This window comes from Pelobates fuscus, chromosome 2 (assembly GCF_036172605.1).
Source record: "Pelobates fuscus isolate aPelFus1 chromosome 2, aPelFus1.pri, whole genome shotgun sequence".
Taxonomy (NCBI): domain Eukaryota; kingdom Metazoa; phylum Chordata; class Amphibia; order Anura; family Pelobatidae; genus Pelobates; species Pelobates fuscus.
Genome location: NC_086318.1, coordinates 426,548,568 through 426,572,450, shown reverse-complemented (window position 1 = coordinate 426,572,450; position 23,883 = coordinate 426,548,568). Strand labels below are relative to the sequence as shown.

Genomic DNA, 23,883 nt, shown 5'->3' with positions numbered 1-23,883 from the left:
CTGTTCAGTGCCCTGTCGTTGTTTCCCTTGTGGTTGTCCGAGAGCGCGTTATTTATTCTGGTCATTCTGGTTATTTGACTTTGGCATTGTTTTTGACTTCCCTGTTTTCTGGCATCCCTGACTCCTGGCTTTTCCTTATCATTGTTTCTCTTTCTGTTTCCCTTGACCTTGGCTATTCCTGACTATTCTTTGGTACGTTAGTGCGGCCATTCTAAGGTCCGGTATACGTTACCTATCAGTCCTCTGTGTTACACAATTCTACGTGCTGGATCATTCTGTAATCCTGACATACCCTGGTCGGCACCAACATGCGGCCTACTCACACGGGCGGCACAGGAGAGACTGCCGCTCTCCCATCGCTTTTATACCCGACTGACTCACTGCTGAACCCACGTTCCCCCCCCCCTTCCCCTATGGACCGGCGGGGGTTATCCCGGTCCACATTTCACAGGGTCTCAGGACCCTACAAGCTGCCGTGACTGCATGCAACCCGAACCCAGTAACCAAGATGGTGGCTGCTGACCAGGTTTCTGGGCCTTCACCCACCCAACCTCTACCAGCGCTACTGGCAAGCGGGATCCCCCATGAGGACCGCATAGCAGCAGCCTTCGACCATTTTTGGGCACGGTTGTGGGCCACAGTGGCACGGACCCAAGCAGCCATAACGGTCCCTCAACTGCACACCACCTCACCTGCACACAAATCAGCTCTGACACGCACAATCATGCCACCGACTAGTACGAAGCAGCAGAGGAGATCACGGGTTTTGCCCAGACTTAAGGGCCGCACATCACGCATCCAACACCGCCTGCCTTGGTCCCGACATACTCGGAGAGCCCTCCCACACGGCCCACCGCTATACAAGCTAAAGAGACACACTCGGAGGGCCTATGCTTGGCCTACAAGCAGCGGAGCCAAGATGGTCACTCAGCACATCAGCTGCCCATGGCGCTGCATAGCCGCAACCAGCATCCAGAAGGGCTTTGCCCCTACATCAGGAGGAAAAGAGACACCAGCCTACAGATCAGTAAGGGGAGCATAGAGGCCTGCATGCCACCAAGTCCAGACCCCCGCCACCCGAGGTACTCACGGAGGACCAAGAAGAGGCGGCCAAGCCCCACCAGCTCTCTTGACCCGCGACACCGAGGCTCCAGGGGACTCTTCGGTCGGTGCCTTGCTCCTGCCAACTATGGGAGTCGACTGAGTTTTGCTGCCTGACGGTGGGTTGGCCAGCTGCCACGCCACCACGTCCATGCAGTTACAGTGGACTCTGCATTGACCCCCCTGAGTTATGTTCAGTGTAGAGAGCTAGCTAACGTGTGCTTTGCTGCAATGGCCATCACTGGCTCACTCATAATAGGATATAATCAAGACCGCACATAACTACAGCCTTAGGAATTACTCATACTGTGAAGCATAGACATGTTATCATCACCTAATCCATGTCTAGCTAGCCATACAAGCTACAAACCTAAATGTATACGTCGTTAGTTAAATCTCATATGACAGCTTATGTTCCGATCGAAGCTACACTCGACTGAACAGCTTAAATAATGATCTATTTAACCAAGTCTTTACATTTTTTTTTATTTTCTTTCTGCAACGATATGCTTTTAACTATGCATTGTACTCAGGGCCGGATTAAGAGCACTCTGGGCCTGGTGCTGACAATTATGATGGGACTAATTACGGAATCATATCGACCAAAAACACTAAAACAACCATACCTCCCAAGCGTCATGTATCTGATGGAGATGCAGCTATAATAAAACACATGCTCTATGCTAATCTCTCTCTAATTTATGCTTTCATCTTTCAAGTAAATCCATACCAACTAACAGCAGTGTCCAGTGAAGCAGGAAGTCAATGGGCAGGGTAAAAGGGTGGGCCACTGGTGCGAATCACGTGACCAGACCTGCCAAAAGGGGAGAACAAGCCCAAAAAGGGACATGCCTGTCCAAAGAATTTGAAGGACAGCCTGGCATGAATGCATGTCAGGCTGCCTGCCAATCATGCAGGCTGTCCAACTAAGGGCAAACTATGCAGGCAACACCCTGACCTTGACATAAATGCGTCTAATGATGCGCTCACTCCATGCTTTCTAAGGACTGTCCCCTAGCACTCACTGGTCCACTTGTCTCCTTACCTTCTTACAGCAGGCAGAAGTTCCTGGTATATAGTCTGAGACAGATAAAGGGTGTATGTAGTGAGTGTAGAAGAATGGGGACATGCCACAGTGTTAGAGAGACCAACGTCTGCATTACCTAAACTAATTTTATTGTAAGTTTTGTTCCCATACATCCCTCTTAAGCTTCCAAACTTAAAGGGACACTATAGTCACCAGAACAACTACAGCCTATTTTATTTGTTCTGGTAAGTAGAATCATTCCATTCAGGCCTTTTGCAGTAAACACTGTCTTTTCAGAGAAAATAACTCCACTGGCCACTCCTTAGATGGCTGCTAGAGGTGCTTCCTGGGGCAGTACTGCCTAGTGTGCAGCACTGCCATTCAGTGTTTCCACCCTCGGCATGCAGACACTGAACTTTCCTCATAGAGATACATTGATTCAATTTATCTTTATGAGGAGATGCTGATTGGCCAGGGCTATTGCTTGTGCTGGCTCTGCCCCTGATCTGCCTAGTTGACAGTCTCAGCCAATCCTATGGGGAAGTATTGTAATTTGCTCAGACCAACACTTCTGATGATGTTAGCAGACAGTCAGTTCAGAGGCAGAGCCAGCAGCTGCAGACTTGAATACAAATTCTATTTTACTAGAAGGGGCCAGGGTGGTGGTTTTAACATAATAGGGTCAGAAATACATGATTGTGTTCCTGACCCTATAGTGCTACTTTAAGCAAGAGTATGTGAAGAGTAGTTAGGGTTGCCACCTTTATTGGAAAAAAATACCAGCCTTTATCATTTGTATAATCACAAGGAGTGACATCAGAGAAAATTCTGTAAAATCACCAACAAACTACTCACAGTTTGATTCTGCTGTATAGATGGATTGCTCCCAGTGTCTCAGTCTCGCAAGTCACCCAGTGTCTGTGTCCCTATGTATCACAGTGTCAGTGTCCCCATGTCGCCCAGTCCCCTAGTCTCCCAGTGTCTCAGTGTCCCCATTTCTCCCACTGTCTCAGTGTGTCCCCATGTCACTAGGATACTGGGGACACTGAGAGACATGGGGACACTGAGAGACATGGGGACACTGAGAGACATGGGGACACTGAGAGACATGGGGACACTGAGAGACATGGGGACACTGAGAGACATGGGGACACTGAGAGACATGGGGACACTGAGAGACATGGGGACACTGAGAGACATGGGGACACTGAGACATGGGGACACTGAGACATGGGGACACTGAGAGACATGGGGACACTGTGAGACATGGGGACACTGTGAGACATGGGGACACTGTGAGACATGGGGACACTGTGAGACATGGGGACACTGTGAGACATGGGGACACTGAGACATTTAGGGAAACTGGGATGAAATGGGGACACAGACACGAGGGACACACTGGGAGACATGGGGACATTGAAACATTTGGGGACACTAAGACACTAGGGACACAGATACATGGGAACACAGACACTGGGAGAGTAGGGGCACTGGGGATACTAGCTGGGAGACAGACACTTGGGGACACTGGGAGACATGGGGACAGTTGTGGACATAGACATGGGGACACTGGGACATATAGGGACACTGGGAGACATGGGGACACTAGGCACACTGAGACACTAGGGACACAGACACTGGGAGACATGGGGACACTGAAACATTTGGGGACACTAAGACACTAGGGACACAGAGACATGGGAACACAGACACTGGGAGACTAGGGGACACTGAAACATTTGGGGACACTAAGACACTAGGGACACAGAGACATGGGAACACAGACACTGGGAGACTAGGGGACACCGAGAGACTAGGGGACACTGGCTGGGAGACAGACACTTGGGGACACTGGGAGACATCGGGACAGTTGTGGACATGGGGAGACATCGGGACACTGGATGGGGGACATGGGGACACTCGGAGAAACAGCGTCCCCATGTGTCTCAGCATCCCCATGTGTCCCCAAGTGTCTCAGTGTCCCCAGGTCTCCCAGTGTCTGTGTTCCCATGTCTGTGTCCCTAGTGTCTTAGTGTCCCCAAATGTTTGTGTCCCCATGTCTCCCAGTGTCTGTGTCCCTAGTGTCTCAGTGTGCCTAGTGTCCCCATGTGCTGGTATTGCAGAGTAATCTCCACTTATTCTGAGAAAAATACCTGCATTTGTATTGCCGTTATTACTGCAATACCGGCACGGCCAGGCAGCCTCAAATACCGGCTGTGTCAGTAAAATACTAGTCAGGTGGCAAACCTAAGAGTAGTGTGTGTGTAAAAAAAAAAAAAAAAAAGTTTTTCTTTTTTTTTTTTAAATGGGCCTATGCCATGGGCCTGGAGCTGCAGCTCCATCAGCCCCTATGTTAATCCGGCCCTGATTGTACTTCTAGAACTCTCTCTAATAGCTAGGTCTAACAGAACAGCCTGCAACTCTAGATTAACTTACTTCCTATTAATGTATACTCCGTTTACCTAGCTGCATATGTCTAAACTATCGTGAAACTGCACAGAACCATCAACTTGTTTTATCATATTAATTTCCCTCCTGATGTTCATCACTATACCTAATAAATAGCTTATACTTATCCGTTTAGTTCAAGCTACGGTTTAGCCTGAATCCATCATACCATAACATTATTGATATAACTAAGAAGCTTGATATTACTTACCTTGACTTACCTATTGATTGTTACACTGCACTATATGGTATAGCTTGTTGTTACTAATTAGACTTGCATGTTTACTTTACAAAAAAAATGAGACAGATATGAGTATACTGACCAACTATTTGATTAACGTCTTGTCTTATGCACTAACTCCTTTATTTTTGTTTACATTCTGTACCGCATAACTCAATGTCTCAATAAAAGAAAGATTTACAAAAAAAAAACATTTGACACTTGCAGCTGCAAAGGAATGATCTGTACACCAAAACCATTTTCATTAAGCTAAAGTCAGAGCATCCCTGTATAGCATAGACAGAGAGCCTACCAGAATGGGTCTCTGTTAGATGTAGTTATCCTCAGAGTTGGTTTGGCTTATACCTCCTAAAAGGTATATATCTGATAAGCGGATCCTGCCTTAGGGGGGTCTGCCTTGACGTTGGTAGGTGGGCATTCCCTCCAATGGCCATTGGAGTAACTAAATGACCTCCATTTGTTTAAATATACATAGGGATTAAGGAGGACCTCGTGAATAATGACCTATACGGCATTTTAATATGACACACACTTCGATAAAAAGCGTTGGAGTAACCCTTTAAACGTCTCTATTGGCGATCGGTCGCACTGTACACGAGCTCCGGGAGCAAACCCGGCTAACAAGCGATTTCTAATCTTTATCTCACACCGAGCCTTCTAATCTGACACAGCAGAGCAGCGGTGGCACCTGGGGACTCACCTGGCCGGACCACCGGACTCGGAGAGGCAATCTGTAGCCAACACTGAGCTGCGGCCTACACGTGCATATAGGCGCGGGAGAGGCGGCCGACCTCCCCGCCGACGGACCAGCGGGAATTGACTGCAACGCCTACGACCCCGATCACCCCCCCCTTGCCAGTGAGGGATATCCCGGCACAAGCGACGGACCAAGCGACAAGCAAGTTGGCAGGCCCCACATGGGGATGAAAAAGCTGTCGACCAAACGGGATATACTGGGCCCAGCCAAAATGGCGGCAGGGACGCAGCCCAGGCCCAAGCACACGCTGATTAAACCACCTAAGCACGCAATAGAGTACATACATAATTTAAGTACCTACCTGTGGGCAAAACTCAAGACCCAGAGACAGCTATACCGGGTGGCTATGAGAGAGGTGACAACATGGCTCCGACCGGCCACTTGGCTCAGCCTGCAAGGAAACCCAGTCCGTGACTCCCGATCGGAGCTGCTCCCCTCCAACCCCACGGGATCGGGACAGAAACACAAGGCCCAAGATGGCAGAAATTAGGAAACTGCAGAGGGAAAAGCACTCACCTCTCCCAAGCAAGACAACACAGCAGAGGGGACCGTTGATGCCAAGCTCAAGACCGCCTCAGGTACCCAGAGCAGCAGGGGTGACCCTACCCAAACGGCATGTCCTGACCGACCGACGCCACACAGACCCGCACGACAGCTACGCGGTGAAGCACCATCGCGGGCAGCAGCAGCACCAACGAGGCATCGGATGAACCGGGACGCTAGCTCTCCTGACCGTGAGACCTCACACAATGCCCAAAGCTATAGCAGGAACTCACAACCTAGGGGGCATACAATCATACCTGCCAACTTGATGAGAGCGGGACTTTTTTTTTTTGGCAGGGGGGATCCCAGGGAACATTTTTATTGTTAGTTTTGTTTAATCAGATTGATCTCCCCATTGGCACTTTCCTAGCTAACCCATAATGATTACCCCGCACTAGCACTGCCATTGATGTTTCTTTTGTTTAAAGCATTGCCAGTGATCCCATAACCTGCTATGTCTTGCCAACTTAGCCCACAGCTAGTTTAGCATGACCCAACAACATGCGTTAAACTCAGAACACGCTTAGTTACTCCAATATATTATGTGCCATAGACGACTTGTATTAGCCTGAACCACACTACAGCTAACTCAGTATGTCTCAATAGGTTCAAATCAGCCTGTAGCTAGACCTGTTTGTATGTCCTCTTAAAACTGTGCCTGACTCTAGCGATCCTGTATCCAGTTACCCTAATCGTTAACGCATATACGCTAGTCATGAATATCGTTGTCCAGTTAATTTTCTCTTACTATTATTTAACACTCTATGTACACTCTAACGCACAAGTCATGTTCCCAGCCTATGTTTCTTCTGTATCTGTTACTCCATGACATGTGTAATATGTTACCATAGTTAAAATCAAACGTGATCCTAAACTACTGTTTTCAAATAATATAAAAAATGTGCCTGTATATCTAATGTCATAACATGTCATACCAATGTTTACCTACTCTACCGGATGTCGCTGTTGTGGCACACGCCGGCTGTCTGTTCAATCAGTGCACAACCAAAATAAAGAATAAAAAAAAACAAAAAAAAAACCGTCTCTATTGGCAGATTTTTTTATCTTTTCGGCACGGAGTTGAATTTGATGTTGTTTGAATGTTACCAGGATTGATATTTAAATTCCTCTTTTTATCTTCCACTTAGCTGTCCATATACTATTTATGCAAAATATATATTTCTTTCCTTCAGATCCCATACGGCAAACGGTATGATAGGTCTTGGTTGCTGCACTCTATTGAGCAGGAATGTGGCTCTCAGTTCAAAGCCTTCCAGGTAGGAATTCAAATCCCACATACATACGGTGTGTACACCGTGGCCTACTACAACATTCCCATTAGGATGTTGGTGACAAAGAGCAGACAAAAATACCTTAAATATAACCATCACTATGAAAATAAGTTGCAAATATTTTGAAACATATTCAGTAAAGGAAAACTGTTTCCTATTGGCTAAGAGCATTTTTTAAACGGACACTCCAAGCATCATTACCACGGAGTGTTATAGTGAGTGAAGATATTGGCTTTGGTTGCAGCCCATCTGAATGGGTGTTATCCAGCACCAAAAGTCCACCAACTCTGCTTCTCCAAGGGGTTTAGACAGGGATTAAAGGATCACTCCATTTCCCACATGGGAGGGGGGAAGAAATCACTGTTTAGTAGATATACCCCCACTGAATACATGCATTCATTTTCATGCATGTATTCATTGGGGGGTATATTCTAAAAGAGCTTGCAAAGGCTGCATATCTTATGAACTGAAGCCTTAGCACGCCCTCCCCCTTTTTCCCGGAAGAGACTTGCAGTCTCTTTACAGGAAACTTTACAGGAAACTAACCAATCAGAAATAGAGTACAGGAAACTAACCAATCAGAAATAGAGTACATACATAATTTAAGTACCTACCTGTGGGCAAAACTCAAGACCCAGAGACAGCTATACCGGGTGGCTATGAGAGAGGTGACAACATGGCTCCGACCGGCCACTTGGCTCAGCCTGCAAGGAAACCCAGTCCGTGGAGAAGCCTCTGAATTGGTGCGTGCACGCACGCACATGCACACACAGATACGTATGTGAGCGCCGGCTTGTGCGTGCACACACACCTCTGGTCTGAGGTCTGAAGCTGGTGAGTGGGGAGGCAGGCACACTCAAGTAGAGCTAACGGAAGGAGTCTGCAAACCTCCCTGGCTGTTTGACAGCCAGGGGGGTGTTCCCTGGTAAATTTATAAAAGTGCTGATTTCTTATAGACTGGTGTTAAACTAGGCTCCTCTTCACCCATGGGGTATCGTACTCATGAGATGTTGCGGAGTTTAGTTAAGATCATTTTATTACAGTGGGACACATGAGATTTAAATATGCAAAACAATTAAATGCGTATGTACAAATTGAAAAAGGAATACCACAAACTTTGGGGGAAATGGTACCTCAATAAAGTTTAAAATGTGTCTCCATGGTGTCCACTTTTGCAAATGGTATGCATTTATGTAGTAATTTAAATATGTGAGCTACGAAGTGCCCCAGAATGCACCATAAACCCATCTTTAATTTGCCATTTAAAAGAAGAAAAAGAAAACCCTGCAATGGGCCAATCATTAATTCTGTATTTTCACAAAATTGACAAAAGTATATGAAGGGGATCATTCTGTACTCAGGAGATATAGTTGAGCACAATGTAGTGATTTTTATTACAGCATCACATATCAAAATATACCACTAAATTGCAATTTGCATGGATTTTGAAAGAAATTGGTGCTGCAATTGCTGTTTAATAAGGCTCAAAAAATACCTTATGTCTAATTTCACAAATGCTATGTATTTATGGGGTACTTTTAACTGTCAAACTTCTAAAATGCCCCAAAAATGCGAAATAGACCCATCAAATTAATGTATGATTCTAAACGTAAACACTGAAATATTCAAGTTTTTTCTATGGCACTGTAATCTCGCAAGATAGTGCCAAAAGCATACATTGGGGGTATTGTTTTATTCAGAAGAGTATGCGGAGTTGTGTTTGGGTTACAGAAGATGTAGCTGAACACAGTATGGAGCACACTTTTATTTCAAATATTGTATATTTTGAGCCTGTAAACCTGATCTGTGCTACTGTACTAAAAATCGCTAAGTTGTGCTCGGCTATATATTTTGAGTACATAATGACTCATTTTGCATACCCTTGTGAAGTTTCTGTAAAAATGCAGGGTTGAATTAATAACCTGCTCCGTGCAGGGGGAAATATTTTATAGGGGGAAATATTTTTATCCTTCTCTGTGGCGGTTTGTTCCGAATTGTTTCTGCATTATTTTCTTTTGAATCATTTTTGTGCATTTGCCTGTTTTCTATATATCTTGAAAGCCGTATACAAATCTACTTTTTTTTTTCTCTTTAGTTTCACTATGTAAACAACATGGCTGTTTTCTACGTGGATAGTTTTAAAATTGCAAAAAATCTGGTGAGAGTTTCAAAAAGAATTCACGGAGAACATTACTACAAGGTAAACATTTTGTAATGCCATTTTTTTATCCTGAGTAATTGCAAGCCTTGCTATATCACCGTGCTGGGGAGTGGTAGTTGGTAAATTAGAGTTTGAATAACCAAAAATGTGGTTGTCCTACAAACCCTGGAGTTTAAACATGTAATGGAATGTAGCTCATCGCATTTACAGATTGATGTTGCAGCCTCTAACTCAATTCATTTTCCACCTAGATTAGAACATCTTGTAATATACTAGTAGGCAAGCACACAGTATAAATGATTGATTTTCAATATTATTCCATCGTATTTCCCTAGTCCAGATTATCATTCTAGGTTTAATAAAATAAAATGTCTGACAGTGTGTCATTTGCTCAGTAATATCTGCAACAGTTTCTCAGTTACACTCCACTACACAAAATAAATTATCCCTGTTTAGTAGATATACCCCAAATTAAAACATGCATGCATTTAATTATGCATTTTTCTTTATGGGAGTTATATTTTAAACAGCTTGCAAAACCCCCATTTCTCTTGTCTGCTGCCTTTGCAAAGCCTTCCCTTCTAACCCGCCCAGACTTTCTGTGGCTGTCCAATCACACACTTCCTAATGCAGCTCAGTGAGAAGTCTTTATAATGTAGGTTGTCTGGGCAATTGCTTCCTCTTGAGTTTAGCTCCACCGAGTTAACCAAACCAGGAAGCAAAATTACATGTTGTCTGATTGAAAGGTTAAGGGGGTGTAACCCGCTTAATTTAGAAGTGTCTTTTGTACTTTTTGCTAAATAAAAAGGGGATACATTCTTGACACACAAAGCTTTTCAGCAAGCTAAAGTTTTTTAGGGGTCTGGAGTGACCCTTTACATGTAAAAAGCTACATATTGTAACCAAATGCTTGCCAGCACTGCTTTAACCTTGCATAGAGGATTGTCTGGGGTAAACATGCTGGGAGTTAAGATGTATACATGTAGATGTCGCCTGGATTGGTTAAGCCAGTCGTTTCCAGTGAGGGCATTTTGTTTATAGTAGCATTAAAGGTGCTCCTTACTCTGTATGTTAAAGGGGTACTGTAGTGCCAGGAATACAAAGCTGTATTCCTGGCACTAACAATCCCTCTGCCTCCCCTCTCCCTCGCGCCCCCTCCTACCTGGCAAGTAAAGGATTAAAAACCCTTTATTTACTCCCCTAATCCCGGCGCTGATACTCTGTCCCACAACAAGCGGGAATGCTTTCCTACGGGGGAAAATCTGACGCTGGAGGTCCTCATGCAGAGCGTGAGGACATCCAGCGTCCGATAACGGACCAAAAGTCCGTTACAATTCTGGAAGCCTTCTAGTGGCTGTCTGAGGGCAGACTTAAAGCTGCAATGTAAACATTGTAGTTCTCTGGAACTGCAATATTTTACATTGCAGCACTAAGTGCAAAAGGGACACAGCACCCAGACCACTTCAATTAGCTCAAGTGGTGTGGGTGCCTACAGTGTCCGTTCAATAGCCAATCACTGTGTAGGGTGTGCTGATATTGCCTTTGTAATCAAACATTATCTGGTTTTGTGGCAGCTATTCTTTGTCGGTGCATATTATGTAACAAAGCTGTGATTATATCTTTCCCATGATGCCAAGATCAGTCATCCCTGCTATGTACTATTTCAAACTCTTTTTCTGAATCTTCTTGTAAATCCGGATTTTGACTGCTGTTCATTTGTGATTTTTTTTTTTTTTTTTTTTTTTTTTTTTTTAGATTGTTATTATTGCCACCCCCTGTGAGCCCCCATTCACTAACATGCAGGAGTTTCCAGCATCAAGTCCAAGAGTTGTGTCCGTACACGACACAAGGCGCTATAGCATTTCCAGCGCAACAGAAATAAAGGTAACACCTGCGCATTTTTATTATTTGTATGTCGCTAGCATATTCCGCAGCCGTGTACAATGTGGATATAAAACCTATAAATTGGTTTCTGAGACCATCTGATTGAAATAGCAGAGATTTATACGATTTCCTTGGAAGCGCCTCATTAAGATGAATTGATCTGGTGCCTGTAGAATCCCTTTAAGGTGAATATTCGATGTGAAGCAATGAATTCACAAACTAGAGCAGATAACCGCATTGGAGGGAGGTCAAAGGGTTGAGAAGGGAGGAGAAATTATTAATATATATATATATATACAGAGAATATGTTTGTAGAGATGCTCTGTTTGTACAAGTAGCAAGTACGGCCCTTCTGCTCTGGTGCAGAAAGAGATCCACTTGTTTATATCTGTTTCTTGAGTTTCCACTTCATTATACATCTATCATTGACCTCTGAGCGGCTTGTACAAATGTTTCTTCAATTTTGGAAATCATTCTGTTGTAGAAATAGTACATCAGACCCCCTATAGGGTGTGTTCAACATCGCACAGCACAGCAGGATGTTTATTATGTGCAGTAATGTTACTGTGATTACCTCCAATTAGCAAAACATTCATAAGTCATCCCCAAAGATCAGCTGAATTTTTGTGTTCTAGTTCTCAGCACTGACATCACCATTTAGGGAATAAATCCCCAACTGTTCCCTGTCTGATGACTGAGTGTGTACATGCTTGTACGTGCTAATAATCTCCTATTTCTCTTCATGTCTCAAAATTCCAGGCATTAGTGTTTAAGACTGAGCTTCAATGATTTTTAGAGGATATGCTGCTTAACCCCTTAAGGACGCAGCTTCAGAAGCTGGACATACCCTTAAGGACACAAGCAATTTTTGCATTTTTTGCTGTTTGTGTTCAACTGCAATTTGCATCTCTCTCATTTATTGTACCAAAACATATGATATACCGTTTTTTAGACAACAAAAAGGGCTTTAATTTGATGTGACCTATACATGTATAAATTCTCATTTATTACAAAAAAAATGCAAAATAATGTGGGGGAAAAAAAACAAAACGCTTTTTTCCCCACGTTTTGGCAATAATAATGTGTGCATAATATGTACAGCTTAGGAAAAGTAATTCAAAATCAATTCATTTATGTGTCTTGATTTACCAAGTTCATAATATGTGTAGGATTTCAGTTTATTTTGAAAGTTACAGGTCACAAACTACAAGGTCTAAAATAAAATTTCAATGTGAAACAATTTTAGAAGTTGGTATGTTTGTCTTGGAAGTTTAATACCCATTACAGGAAACAAAATTGCCACACAAAAGTATATATTTATATAAAGTAGACATCACAGGCTATTTACCTAAGGTTAGTTTGACACTTTTTGCGTAGCCATTTCACCGCCAATCTCTGCTAAATATTGGAGTAAAATTGTGTTTTTTCTCTATTTTGGCATATTCACATATAACAAGGTTTTTGTAATGTGTATTTCGTAAATCTAGTGTGTGCTATCCCTGTACAGAACCCCATATTGTGTTCAGCTACATCTGCTGAGTACAACGATACCCCCATTGTATACCTTTGCCCCTATTCTGTGAAGCTACAGTGCCATATAGGAGACCATGCTATTTCAGTTTCTATAGTTGGAATTTTCATAGATGGTCATATGTCTGAATTTGTGGCATTATAGCCATCTCACTGTTCAAATAACCTAAAGGCCTTCCATTTGAGAAAGCAGACACTCCAGGGTATGTTATTAGGCATATATTATACCTTAACTTGCCACCATGTTTTCACCAATTTATTTCAAATTTTGTGGTGAGAAAAAAATAATAATTTTTTTTACATACATGTTGCATTTTCGCTGGGTATTTCTTACATTTGATAAGTGCCACTGTCATAAATTCCCCCTAAGTATGCTCAGTTACCTCTTCTGAGTAAAACAATATGCCCAATGTATGACCCAGACACTATTTTGTGAAGTTACAGTGCTGTGAAAGAGATGTGATAAGTTCAGGTTTTTAAGTGTGAATTTACATGGAGAGTTTTAATGGGTTCCGTATTCTATTTTTAAATATGTTAGCAGGCTGCTTTATCCAATTACACCAAAAAGGCATACTATTTCTTAAAGAAGACGCCCAAGGGTATTTCAAATGGCAAATTTTGAACCTTAGCGTGGGATAATTTTTCCGTTAGCTTGTATCAAGAGCAGTGGTAAAAAGCATTTTTTTTCTGCCTTTTTGACACACAGTGAGTTTGTACTGTATATTTTGCAAACCTTATGTGTGCTATGGCTTTATAATACTTTATATGTTGCTCAGCTATGTTGTCTGAGTACAGCAATACCCCCGTATGTACCTTTGCCAGTTAAATGGGGACGTTGAAGGGGCACATTTCAGACACAGCCATTGCAGGTTTTGTCAAACTTTGAATTTTTACGCTGTGTTGTTACCCCACTTTGAAGTTTTTTAGCAGGCTATATATTCCAACTATCCCATAAAAGCATACTATTTCTTAAAGAAGACATCCCAGGGTATTTCAAAAGGCATATTTTGAACCTTAGTGGGGGATCATTTTTCTGCTAGCTTGTACCAAGTGTAGTGGTAATAAGCATTTTTTCTGCTTTTTTGACACACACCGTGAGTTTGTACTGTGTATTTTGCAAACCTTATGTGTGCTACAGCTATATAATACTTCCTATCTTGCTCAGCTGTGTCATCTGAGCACAGCAATACCCCCATATGTACCTTTGCCATCTGAGCACAGCAATACCCCCATATGTACCTTTGCCATGTATATGCGGACATTGAAGGGGCACATTTGAGACAAAGCCATTTAAGTTTTTTCAAACTTTACATTTTTACGCTGTGTCCATACCCCACTTTGGAGGTTTGTTTGTAGGTTAATTATTCCAGCTACCCCATAAAGCCATACCATTTCTTAAAGAAGACACCCGAGGGTATTTCAAAAGATGTATTTTGAACCTTAGCGTGAAATCATTTTTCCGCTAGCTTGTACCAAGTGTAGTGGTAATAAGCATTTTTTACTGCCTTTTTTACACACACAATGAGTTTGTACTGTATATTTTGCAAACCTTATGTGTTCTACGGCTATATAATACTTCCTATCTTGCTCAGTTATGTCGTCTGAGCACAGCAATATCCCCATATGTACCTTTGCCAGGTATATGCGGACATTGAAGGGGCACATTTGAGACACAGCCATTTAAGTTTTTTCAAACTTTACATTTTTACGCTGTGTCCATACCCCACTTTGGAGGTTTGTTTGTAGGTTAATTATTCCAGCTACCCCATAAAGGCATACCATTTCTTAAAGAAGACACCCTAGGGTATTTCAAAAGATGTATTTTAACCCTTAGCGTGAAATAATTTTTCCGCTAGCTTATACCAAGTGTAGTGGTAATACGCTTTTTATATGCCTTTTTGACATACTCAATGAGTTTGTAAAATATATTTTGCAAACCTTATATGTGTTACAGAAATATAATACATCATATGTTGCTCCGCTATGTCATCTGAGTACAGCAATACCCCCGTATGTACCTTTACCAAGTATATGACAACGTTGAAGGGGCACATTTGAGACACAGCCATTCAAGGTAGAATTTTTACGCTGGGTCCATGCCCCACTTTGGAATTTTTTTAATAGGTTGTGTTTTCCATTTACTTCACAAAGGCATACCATTTCCTAAAGAAGACACCCCAGGGTGTTTCAAAAGGCATATTTGAAACATTACCGCGGTATCATTTTTTCGCTAGCCTGTACCAAGTGTAGCGGTAATACGCATTTTCCCCCCTTTTTAAACATTTTTTTAACTTTTTAAAAGTTTTTTTTAACTTTTAAAAAGTTTTATTTAGCGTTTGACAACTTATTTTACTATTTTAAAACTTTGTTTAAACTTTTGAAAAGTTTTTTTAACTTTTTATAGTTTTTTTTTTAACTTTTTTTTTTTTTTTTTTTTAATTCTTTATTTTTGGTGCAAAAGATTTTACATGCAGGCCCATGAAGCCACGACAGCAGACACAGGCAGGTTCATGCAGACATGTTCGTGGCTTTTTACATTTGCACATTTTTTGTTAAAAATGAATATAACAGGCTAGTAACCATTGCTTATATGATATAACATGCTAAAGTATTTAGGCATATTAATAGTTAAACGTAAGATTGAGAATCCGCTTTGTCTATTTGGTATGATTCTAACAGGCCAATACAAGTCTAGTGTTCGTTAAAGGTTAAACAGGCTTATTGGTTAACTGTAAAATAACAAGCTTTGTAACATTAGTAGTCGTATTAAACATTCTACGCTAGACATGCATGTGATAAAGTTAATTACGCTTAAGAGTATGCTGAGGTACATGACATTGCTTATCTAAGAGGGGTTACCATCATCAAAGTGGGCTGACAAACTGCAAGCCGTTAAACACAGGCTAGACTAGCTGAAAGGGGTTAACGTAACATGCTCACTATTAACACAGAGCTAGAATTTAACATGGTTTAAGTATGATGGATTACAGGCTATGTAAGTTTGCCTCAGATACAGATTTCTAAAGAGTATGGTTAGGGAAACGTGAAAAGAAAAACAAAAAAAAAAAAGAAAAAAAGAGAAAAACATAACACTCAAATTAAGCCTTAATCATGTATCACGGGTCGCTCGGGTAGTGTTGCCACAGGTAAATAGTGTCTGTCAGTGTGTGTTAAAGCCTTTCATGTTCTGGGGGCCCTTTTCTCCGTTCATCCGATCCCTGTGGATGGCCAGGTTGGTGCTGGGCAGGGAGCGAGTCCGTGGACCCCTTCGGTCGATGGAGATTGCTTCCAGGCTTCCCAGGGAGGTAGCGTGCGGGTGTTCCATGTGTGTGTTTGCACAGAGGTATGCAGCATTTTTGTCCTGCTACCCATGCTGGTTCTCTGTGTGTCACTTGGGGAGTGAGTCCCAGGGGCATCCTGGCGTGTGTGGGGTACCTTGTCTGCTCTGTCTCGCCAGACCCTTCTTGAAGCCCACGTGGGGTGTTTGCTGTTCCTGGTGGTCTTGCTTTGGGGCTGTGCTGTTCCCTGCTGTGGGTACCCGTGGATTTTCTGCTGGGTGCGGTAAGTCGTCGGGAGTGGGTAGGGACGGTTGGTACCCCGGTGCTCTCGTGGGGTCGTCCCTGTGGCTGAAGGTGTCCGGGTTGGGCCTGAGCTGGATTTGTGCTGAGGTGCTCGCCTACCAATCCGCCGCCGTCTTTTAGTGCTATGTCCCGCCAGTGGAGCTTTCTGTTGCTGAGGGCTTTTAGGTGAGTGGCTTGGGCTAGGCGGGCAAGTGTCGCTTTGTTGTAGTAGTTGCTCGTATTTGTGCCAGAAGTCCATGAATATGCGGTCCAGGTTGGACTCGGGGACGAGTTGGGCCTCGTGGTTGCTTGGAGGCCGCATGATCTCCGCCATTTTAAGTGGGCTTCTCTCCTCCCCGACCATTCTCTCCGGCGTTAGTTCTATGCCAGGGGGGACCCACCAGGGTGGACCGGGATCACCCCCACCGGTCTAAGGGGGGGGGTTGCGGGGTGTCCGTTTCTGGATTTTAGCCTCCGGATGGCTCCAGGTTGGGAGGTCGGCCGCCTCTCCCCCCCCGGCACATACCGGGCCGCATGCCTTCGCGGGTGTGATCTGCCGTCCACCGTCTGCTCATGGGCCGCTTTACCGGTTCACCGTGTGGACTTGGAGGTGATAAGTCGTTTGTGGTCTCGTGTGGTGAGTCAAAGAGTGCCTTTTTAGCCATTTCTCTAGTTTTTGGATGGAGCTCTAGTGAGGCACGTCCTCCCTCCATAGCAGTCAGGCCCCGCCCCCCCCTTTTTTTACTTTTAACCCCTAACTAGCCTAACCGTAAATCCCCAAATTTCCCACTAACTTCTACCCACCTTAGCTAAATATATAAATATTTAAAAATATTTAAACAAATTAATTAAATACATTTAACCCCTGAGGATTAAAAAAAATAAAAGTTAACCCTCAGGGGTTAAAAGAAAAAAAAACGAGATCACAGTGAAATACTGTGATCTGTATTTTGATCACTGCAGGCAGTGATCAAAGGGCAGGGAAGGGGTTAAATTTTATTTGAAAGAGGTGAGGGGGGGGGTGGGATTTTGTAACTAACTTTTTTTTTTTACAGCCAGAGAGAAAGATCAGCACCGATCTGTCTCTCTGCTGTTCACAGCTCACACGGAGCTGCAGAGAAACAGATCGGGTTTCACTGCAGCACGCGTGATCACTCTGACTCCCGGTCAGAGCGATCACATGGGCTGAATCAGTGAAACAGCCCATGGTAGTGTGCCTCCGATAGGGAGACACACTACAGGAAGATTAACCCCACGATTGCCGCGATTGTGGCAATCAGGGGTTAATTTTCATTTTGGACGGAAATTTTCCGTCCAGCGTCCTTAAGGGGAGTGCTGCAATAACGGAAAATTTCCGTCATGCGTCCTTAAGGGGTTAATAAGCAATTATATTGTGTTGGTATAGTTTATCTGCTGATTACTGGTTAATCTGCAAATGATAGATTTATCTATTTTTTTTGTTCTTAATGTATCACAGATGTGTCTGCAGAAACGATACTATGTAATGCTAGAAAGTCTAGATCTGAGCAACCTTTCAAACGACCCTGGTAAGGAAAGTTTATCTACTCAATTTATTTCATGTTAATTTTTAAAGACACCGTGATTCCCTGCAATGTGACATGACGCTAAACAATCTGTTTAAAAGTGCAGAGGGCTGCCTATCTTGTCATGTGGCTTGTATTCCTGGCAAGAGACTCCAATTGTTAGATGGCCATTGTCAAACTGATAATTGAAGATATTGACCATTATTGAGCAACATACATTTGTGCACAGCATGCTGTTAGTACTGGGCCTTCTTTATACCTGCACCATTTAAAGTGTGAATACTGCAGCTTGCCCCTTTCACCTGGAAGGTAGCTTGTAACATAACATACTGTATCTGCAGGGATCTCCTCTCTCTCTGAGAATGGTAGACGTTGCATTCCTCAGAATCTTGAGAAAACCACATCTTGTTTCATGCATGTGAGACACTTAACAGCCTATTCCCGGCCTCATGTGCTTGAACAATATTCCAGCATGCACCAGGCCTCTTCTTCCTGATTTGCGATGTGCTTGGTATATTGTTTAATTACATATTTAAGCACAATATACTTTCTACCACAGCAAGGAGCACTACTACTGTAGTGCTGTTGTAAAATTGCGCACTATAATGTGGATCCCTTAAAGTTACTATAGAAAGGAGACTACGTATATTCACCAATATAGTAACCTCTTCTACATTTTGCCTTCTAGATCTGCGATCTGCAAATATTTATTTTCCATTAAACAAAGCTTCGTCTATAGAGATTATCTTACAAATACTCGCAGAGTGTTATCCTAAGGTACGTGTACTATTTTACCCATTTTCTGTGCATTCTGAACTGTATTGCAAACACAGATCTTACAAATTCAGCTGCAGGTGCAGCATTTGTAGCCAGGGCTTGAAGCTACTCACTGGATTTTATTATGGGAAAAAAAACCTTCTCTTGGACAAAGGAGTGGTATAACATTTAAGGCAGTTTTTAAAACACATGGATCTGAGAAATGGGCTTGAAACCACGCAATTGAAGTAAGCACCCTCCTTGCAAATGTAATGGTGCAGAGAGTACCTTGCACTCAACCTCCCTTCCCGGACGGACTTATAACTGCAGCAATTTGCACAAAATATCTTCAAGTATAAGCTCTCCTGTCACTCTTAGTTAGTTTACTTTTTCTTTTCCGGTCCAAAATCCATTCAAGCTTTATGTGCGTCTGTTTTGTTCATTTAATAGAAGTGTTTGACCTGTTATGTACGCCTTTTATAGTTTCACTTTATAGACAGAGTTTGGAGGAGCAATTGCCAACCGAAGTGCCTAGGATGGCTAATGAGCACTAAATTCAATATTTTAAAGTGTATCCTTTGCAGCTGCCATTAGGTTTTGATCAAATAAAACAGATAAGTAATTGGAGTTCAAACAAACCCTGTTGGCAGGAGAGGGTAGCTGCTTTCTCAATTTCTTGGGTATAATATGATTCCGGCATATATTGAAGGAATTCTCTTTATGATGCAAAACTGGAATTTTATAGCTCGTATTATGCATTAAACTTTCTTTACTTAACTCCAGCAGCAAAGACATTTTTTTCAATAAAGTTTAGTGAATAAAAGACAAAAAACAGAGTAACTGAAATGGAACACTCGGTAGCCAATCAGCATCTGACATAGTCTATATAGTGAATGATCCTCCGATATTCTTCCTCTTTCGAGCTGCAGATCTAGAAGAAGTATCTAGTAGAGTACGACAAAACTCCAAACAGGATTATGCTGAAACATAAAGAACAGGGTGGGTTAATGGGAGGGATAATACTCGCCTCCTGTCTATAATAAAAATCTATATTTTCTGACATCAAGACTAGGTAAATCTTGAATTTGGAAAGACAAGTACTGTATATACTCGAGTATAAGTAGAGTTTTTCAGCACATTTTCTGTGCTGAAAAACCCCAACTCGACTTATACTCGAGTCAATGTCTGTATTATGGCAATTTATATTGCCATAATACAGACAGGGGGCTGTGGGGGCTGCAGAGAGCGTTTACTTACCTCTCCTGCAGCTCCTGTCAGCTCCCTTCTCCTCCGCGCCGGTCCGGTCAGCTCCCAGTGTAAGTCTCGCGAGAGCCGCGGGGTCATGGTGCGGCTCCTGCGAGACTTACACTGGGACTTGCAGAGGGAGCTGACCGGATCGGCGCAGAGGAGAAGTTAGCTGACAGGAGCTGCAGGAGAGGTAAGTGCTTCCTGCCAGCCCCCTTCACTGAACTGCCAATGCCACTGGACCACCAGGGAGTGAGAGCCCCCCTCCCTGGCCAGCTAACAAGCAGGGGGGACGAAAAAAAAAAATAATAATAATAATACAATAATATTAAAAATAATAATAATAAAAATTAAAATATCAAAAAAGCTATTTATATTAAAATAATAATTAAAAAATAATACAAATGCCCACCCCCCACCAAGGCTCTGCATCACACACTGCACTCACACACACACACTGCACTCACACACACACTGCACTCACACACACACTGCACTCATACACACACACTGCATTCATTATATACACACACTGCGTTCATTATATACACACACACTGCGTTCATTATATACACACACACTGCATTCATTATATACACACACACTGCATTCATTATATACACACACTGTAAATAAATATTCAATTAATATAATTTTTTTAGGATCTAATTTTATTTAGAAATTTACCAGTAGCTGCTGCATTTCCCACCCTAGTCTTATACTCGAGTCAATAAGTTTTCCCAGTTTTTTGGGGTAAAATTAGGGGCCTCAGCTTCTATTCTGGGCTGCTTATACTCGAGTATATACGGTAATACTTTATCCCAAAAAAAAAAAAAAGACAGCATTGTCGTATGTTAGTTATGTTGCACCCTTATTCAAAATGAATAATTCTACTTGACTATTGAAGACCGACAATAGTAAAAAATACACCATAAAATCATATCAAATGGTATTAAACCAATGCTGAGTTAATGTGGAGATTATACCAGTGCCGATATGATAGCCTGAGAGAACTGGTCTGCTTGGAATCCCCCTTTACCTTAATGCTGACTTCAGGTGGGTGTATTGATACACTTCTTATTTTGGCAATATGGAGAAGGATTATCCCTCCTCTTTCAAAATCTCTTTCTTCGGCCCTTCTGATTTTGCTGTGAAATTTGATGACTTTTAATTCTATTTATTTATTTTTGTAGCTGATATCTTTGAATCTAAGCCACAACAGCCTCCACTGTCTCACTGGACTTGCTCCCCTCTATTACACAACTCCGAACCTGAAGAGCCTGAATCTCTCCTACAATAAAGTAAGAATGGTCAGACTGGTGCTTTTACATGGTCTCTGTCTTCAAAATTAGAATTGATTTCTGTATAATTGGATTAACAAAACTCAACTGGTGCCTCTGTGTATTTTTCTGCTAATAGCACTGCTCTCTACCCTTTGTAGATATCATCTGAAAGGTGCAGACAAGGCATTTCATGTATATGAACATTTCCTATAATCCTCTGGTACAATAAAATGGTGTCATTACACATGTTCTAAGAGCATGTCCGCATTGGTTCTCCCTGACTCCACAGAGATTCACCTTGTGAGTCCTAGTTGGAAAGACCGACACGGCTGATGTTTTTTTTAGTGAGGAATCAACAGCACGGGACAGAATATGGGTCAGGAACTGGGGCAGATATAGGACGACTATGATTTTTTTCATAATCTAAATCTCTAAAGAAACTGAACACTGGATTTGTATATCTGTATTATACTCTTCTCAGATAGCAGTTCACCACATTTTCTTGTCACTTGTAAACTTCCTGAAGCAGTACGGCTATCATTTAAGATATTAAGGTGCATCTGTCTTGTAACTATTTAGTGGCGACACGTAATATAGAATAATGTAAAGTGTGCATCGTGCTCACTAAATAGTCAGCTGAACTATAAATATGGTGGTTTGCAGAGAACCAGGACCCTTTTTAAGCAGTCATGGTAGCACAGTCTTTGATCTTTACTGGTGATTGCCGTAGCACAATGTATCGATTTTGTTTTACATACCATCATTTACTTCAAGATGTAGGTCTCTGCTACTTAGACAGCTGGTGTTAGTGTTTTAAAATCTTGCTTCTTTTCTCTATCTTTTTTTGCTGGTATTTTTTTTTTTTTTTTTTTTGACATTCTTTATTTGTAATATTTTTCAAGACTGGGAGGGAGACAGAAAAAAGAGAAGGGGGGAGGGGGGGAAAACAAGTTACACGTTACAGAATACAGTGCATCTATGAACAGTTTGACTGGCTACTTAAAGTCAGAAGCGACTACTGTGATACCTTTGCGATTGATACACAGCCAGCCTGCACCTTGTCCGCATGGGCGGAGTTCCGCTGGAGGGCTGGTCCGTGATGGGCGTAAGTGACACATAAAGTAGACCAGTCTGAGGTTTACAAAGGGGTGTGTACCGGTGTCAAGGTCGGCAGGGGGAGATCACCCTATGTGGGAGGGTTTCTGACTCGTAGTGATAACAGGGCTCTAGCCACAGATGACCGTGGCTTGGTTTTGCTGGTATTTTAGTTTCTTTGTTATAAAGTAGACTATTTTGCAGCTTTGCCAGGTAGAAGATCTAGAGCTCATTCAACACCTGGACTTGAAAGACCTTTGGCTGGAAGGAAATCCAATTAGCAAATCCTCTGTTACCTCTTCTTACTACAGGTGAGCTCAGGCACGGACTACTCTGTACGTTCACAGGAATATAATCATTAATCATTCTGTACATATGTTTAAACAACTAGATGAATACTTGCAAAAACATTCACATATAGTCATTGATGTAAAGTGCTTGTTAGAACTACTCACATCCTTTAGAGCTCTGACCATGCTCTACAATATGCCCACACTGGTAGCCCCCTTTGATGGAAGTATTACTGGAAAAGGATCCTTCACTGCCAAAAGTGAGATCCAGCAAGTTGCCAATGTAATTTTATTAAAAACACTTCAAAATAAAAAAAGGGCTCTAAAACTAAAGTTTTGACCTGTGTGTCTCCTTACACTCGACGTGATGTTGGGACCTACAAATCCCACGCTGTATTATATGAAAAACATTCAATCACAAGAAATTTACTCAATAAAACTAAAGTTCTCAGTAAGCAATAAGTTAAATAACCAAAACCATATTGTCCTCACAACGTGTTTAGACCATACGTTCGTCTAACAGTCCATAAAGTCCATATGGTGCAAAGTCTTCTTCACCATGTGCCTTCTTCAGATTCATTCTGTTCTGCATCACGTGATCACCTAATCCTTTACTCGTTACCAGACTTTTCTTTACCTCCATTTTGGAGAAGGCCGTTTCAATGATTTTTATACTGGTTTGCCAAGACATGCCAAAACTAGCGTTTTACACCTTAAATGACACACAAAAAATGGTCCTCATGAACAAAAGCATTTAAAGGGACACTCCAGGCACCCAGACCACTTCTGCCCATTGGAGTGGTCTGGGTGCCAACTCCCACTACCCTTAACCCTACAACTGTAAATATTGCATTTTTCATAAACTGCAATAATTACATTGCAGGGTTAACTCCTCCTCTAGTGGCTGTCTACTAGACAGCCACTAGAGGGCACTTCCGTTTTCTGTGCTTATAGTGTCGCTGGACGTCCTCACGCTATGTGAGGATCTCCAGCGTCGCTAAATTCCCCATAGGAAAGCATTGAATGCATTTTCAATGCTTTCCTATGGGGAGGTCTAATGCGTGTGCACTGCATTTCCGCGCATGCGCATTAGATCTCATCCCGCCGGCGGCCGCGCATGCAC

At 42.5% G+C, this 23,883-nt stretch overlaps 1 protein-coding gene across 1 annotated transcript in view; it reads left to right on the top strand.

Annotated features, from left to right (window-relative positions):
• Positions 1–508: 508 nt before the first annotated feature.
• Positions 509–23,883, top strand: part of LOC134586435 (nuclear RNA export factor 1-like) — a 44,148-nt gene continuing 20,773 nt past the window's right edge. The window contains exons 1-8 of the mRNA XM_063441947.1: positions 509–1,027; positions 7,314–7,397; positions 9,508–9,612; positions 11,329–11,457; positions 18,025–18,094; positions 18,780–18,868; positions 21,286–21,393; positions 22,675–22,781. Of these exons, the coding sequence (XP_063298017.1) occupies positions 509–1,027; positions 7,314–7,397; positions 9,508–9,612; positions 11,329–11,457; positions 18,025–18,094; positions 18,780–18,868; positions 21,286–21,393; positions 22,675–22,781 (1,211 nt within the window). The remainder of the gene's footprint in view (positions 1,028–7,313; positions 7,398–9,507; positions 9,613–11,328; positions 11,458–18,024; positions 18,095–18,779; positions 18,869–21,285; positions 21,394–22,674; positions 22,782–23,883) is intronic.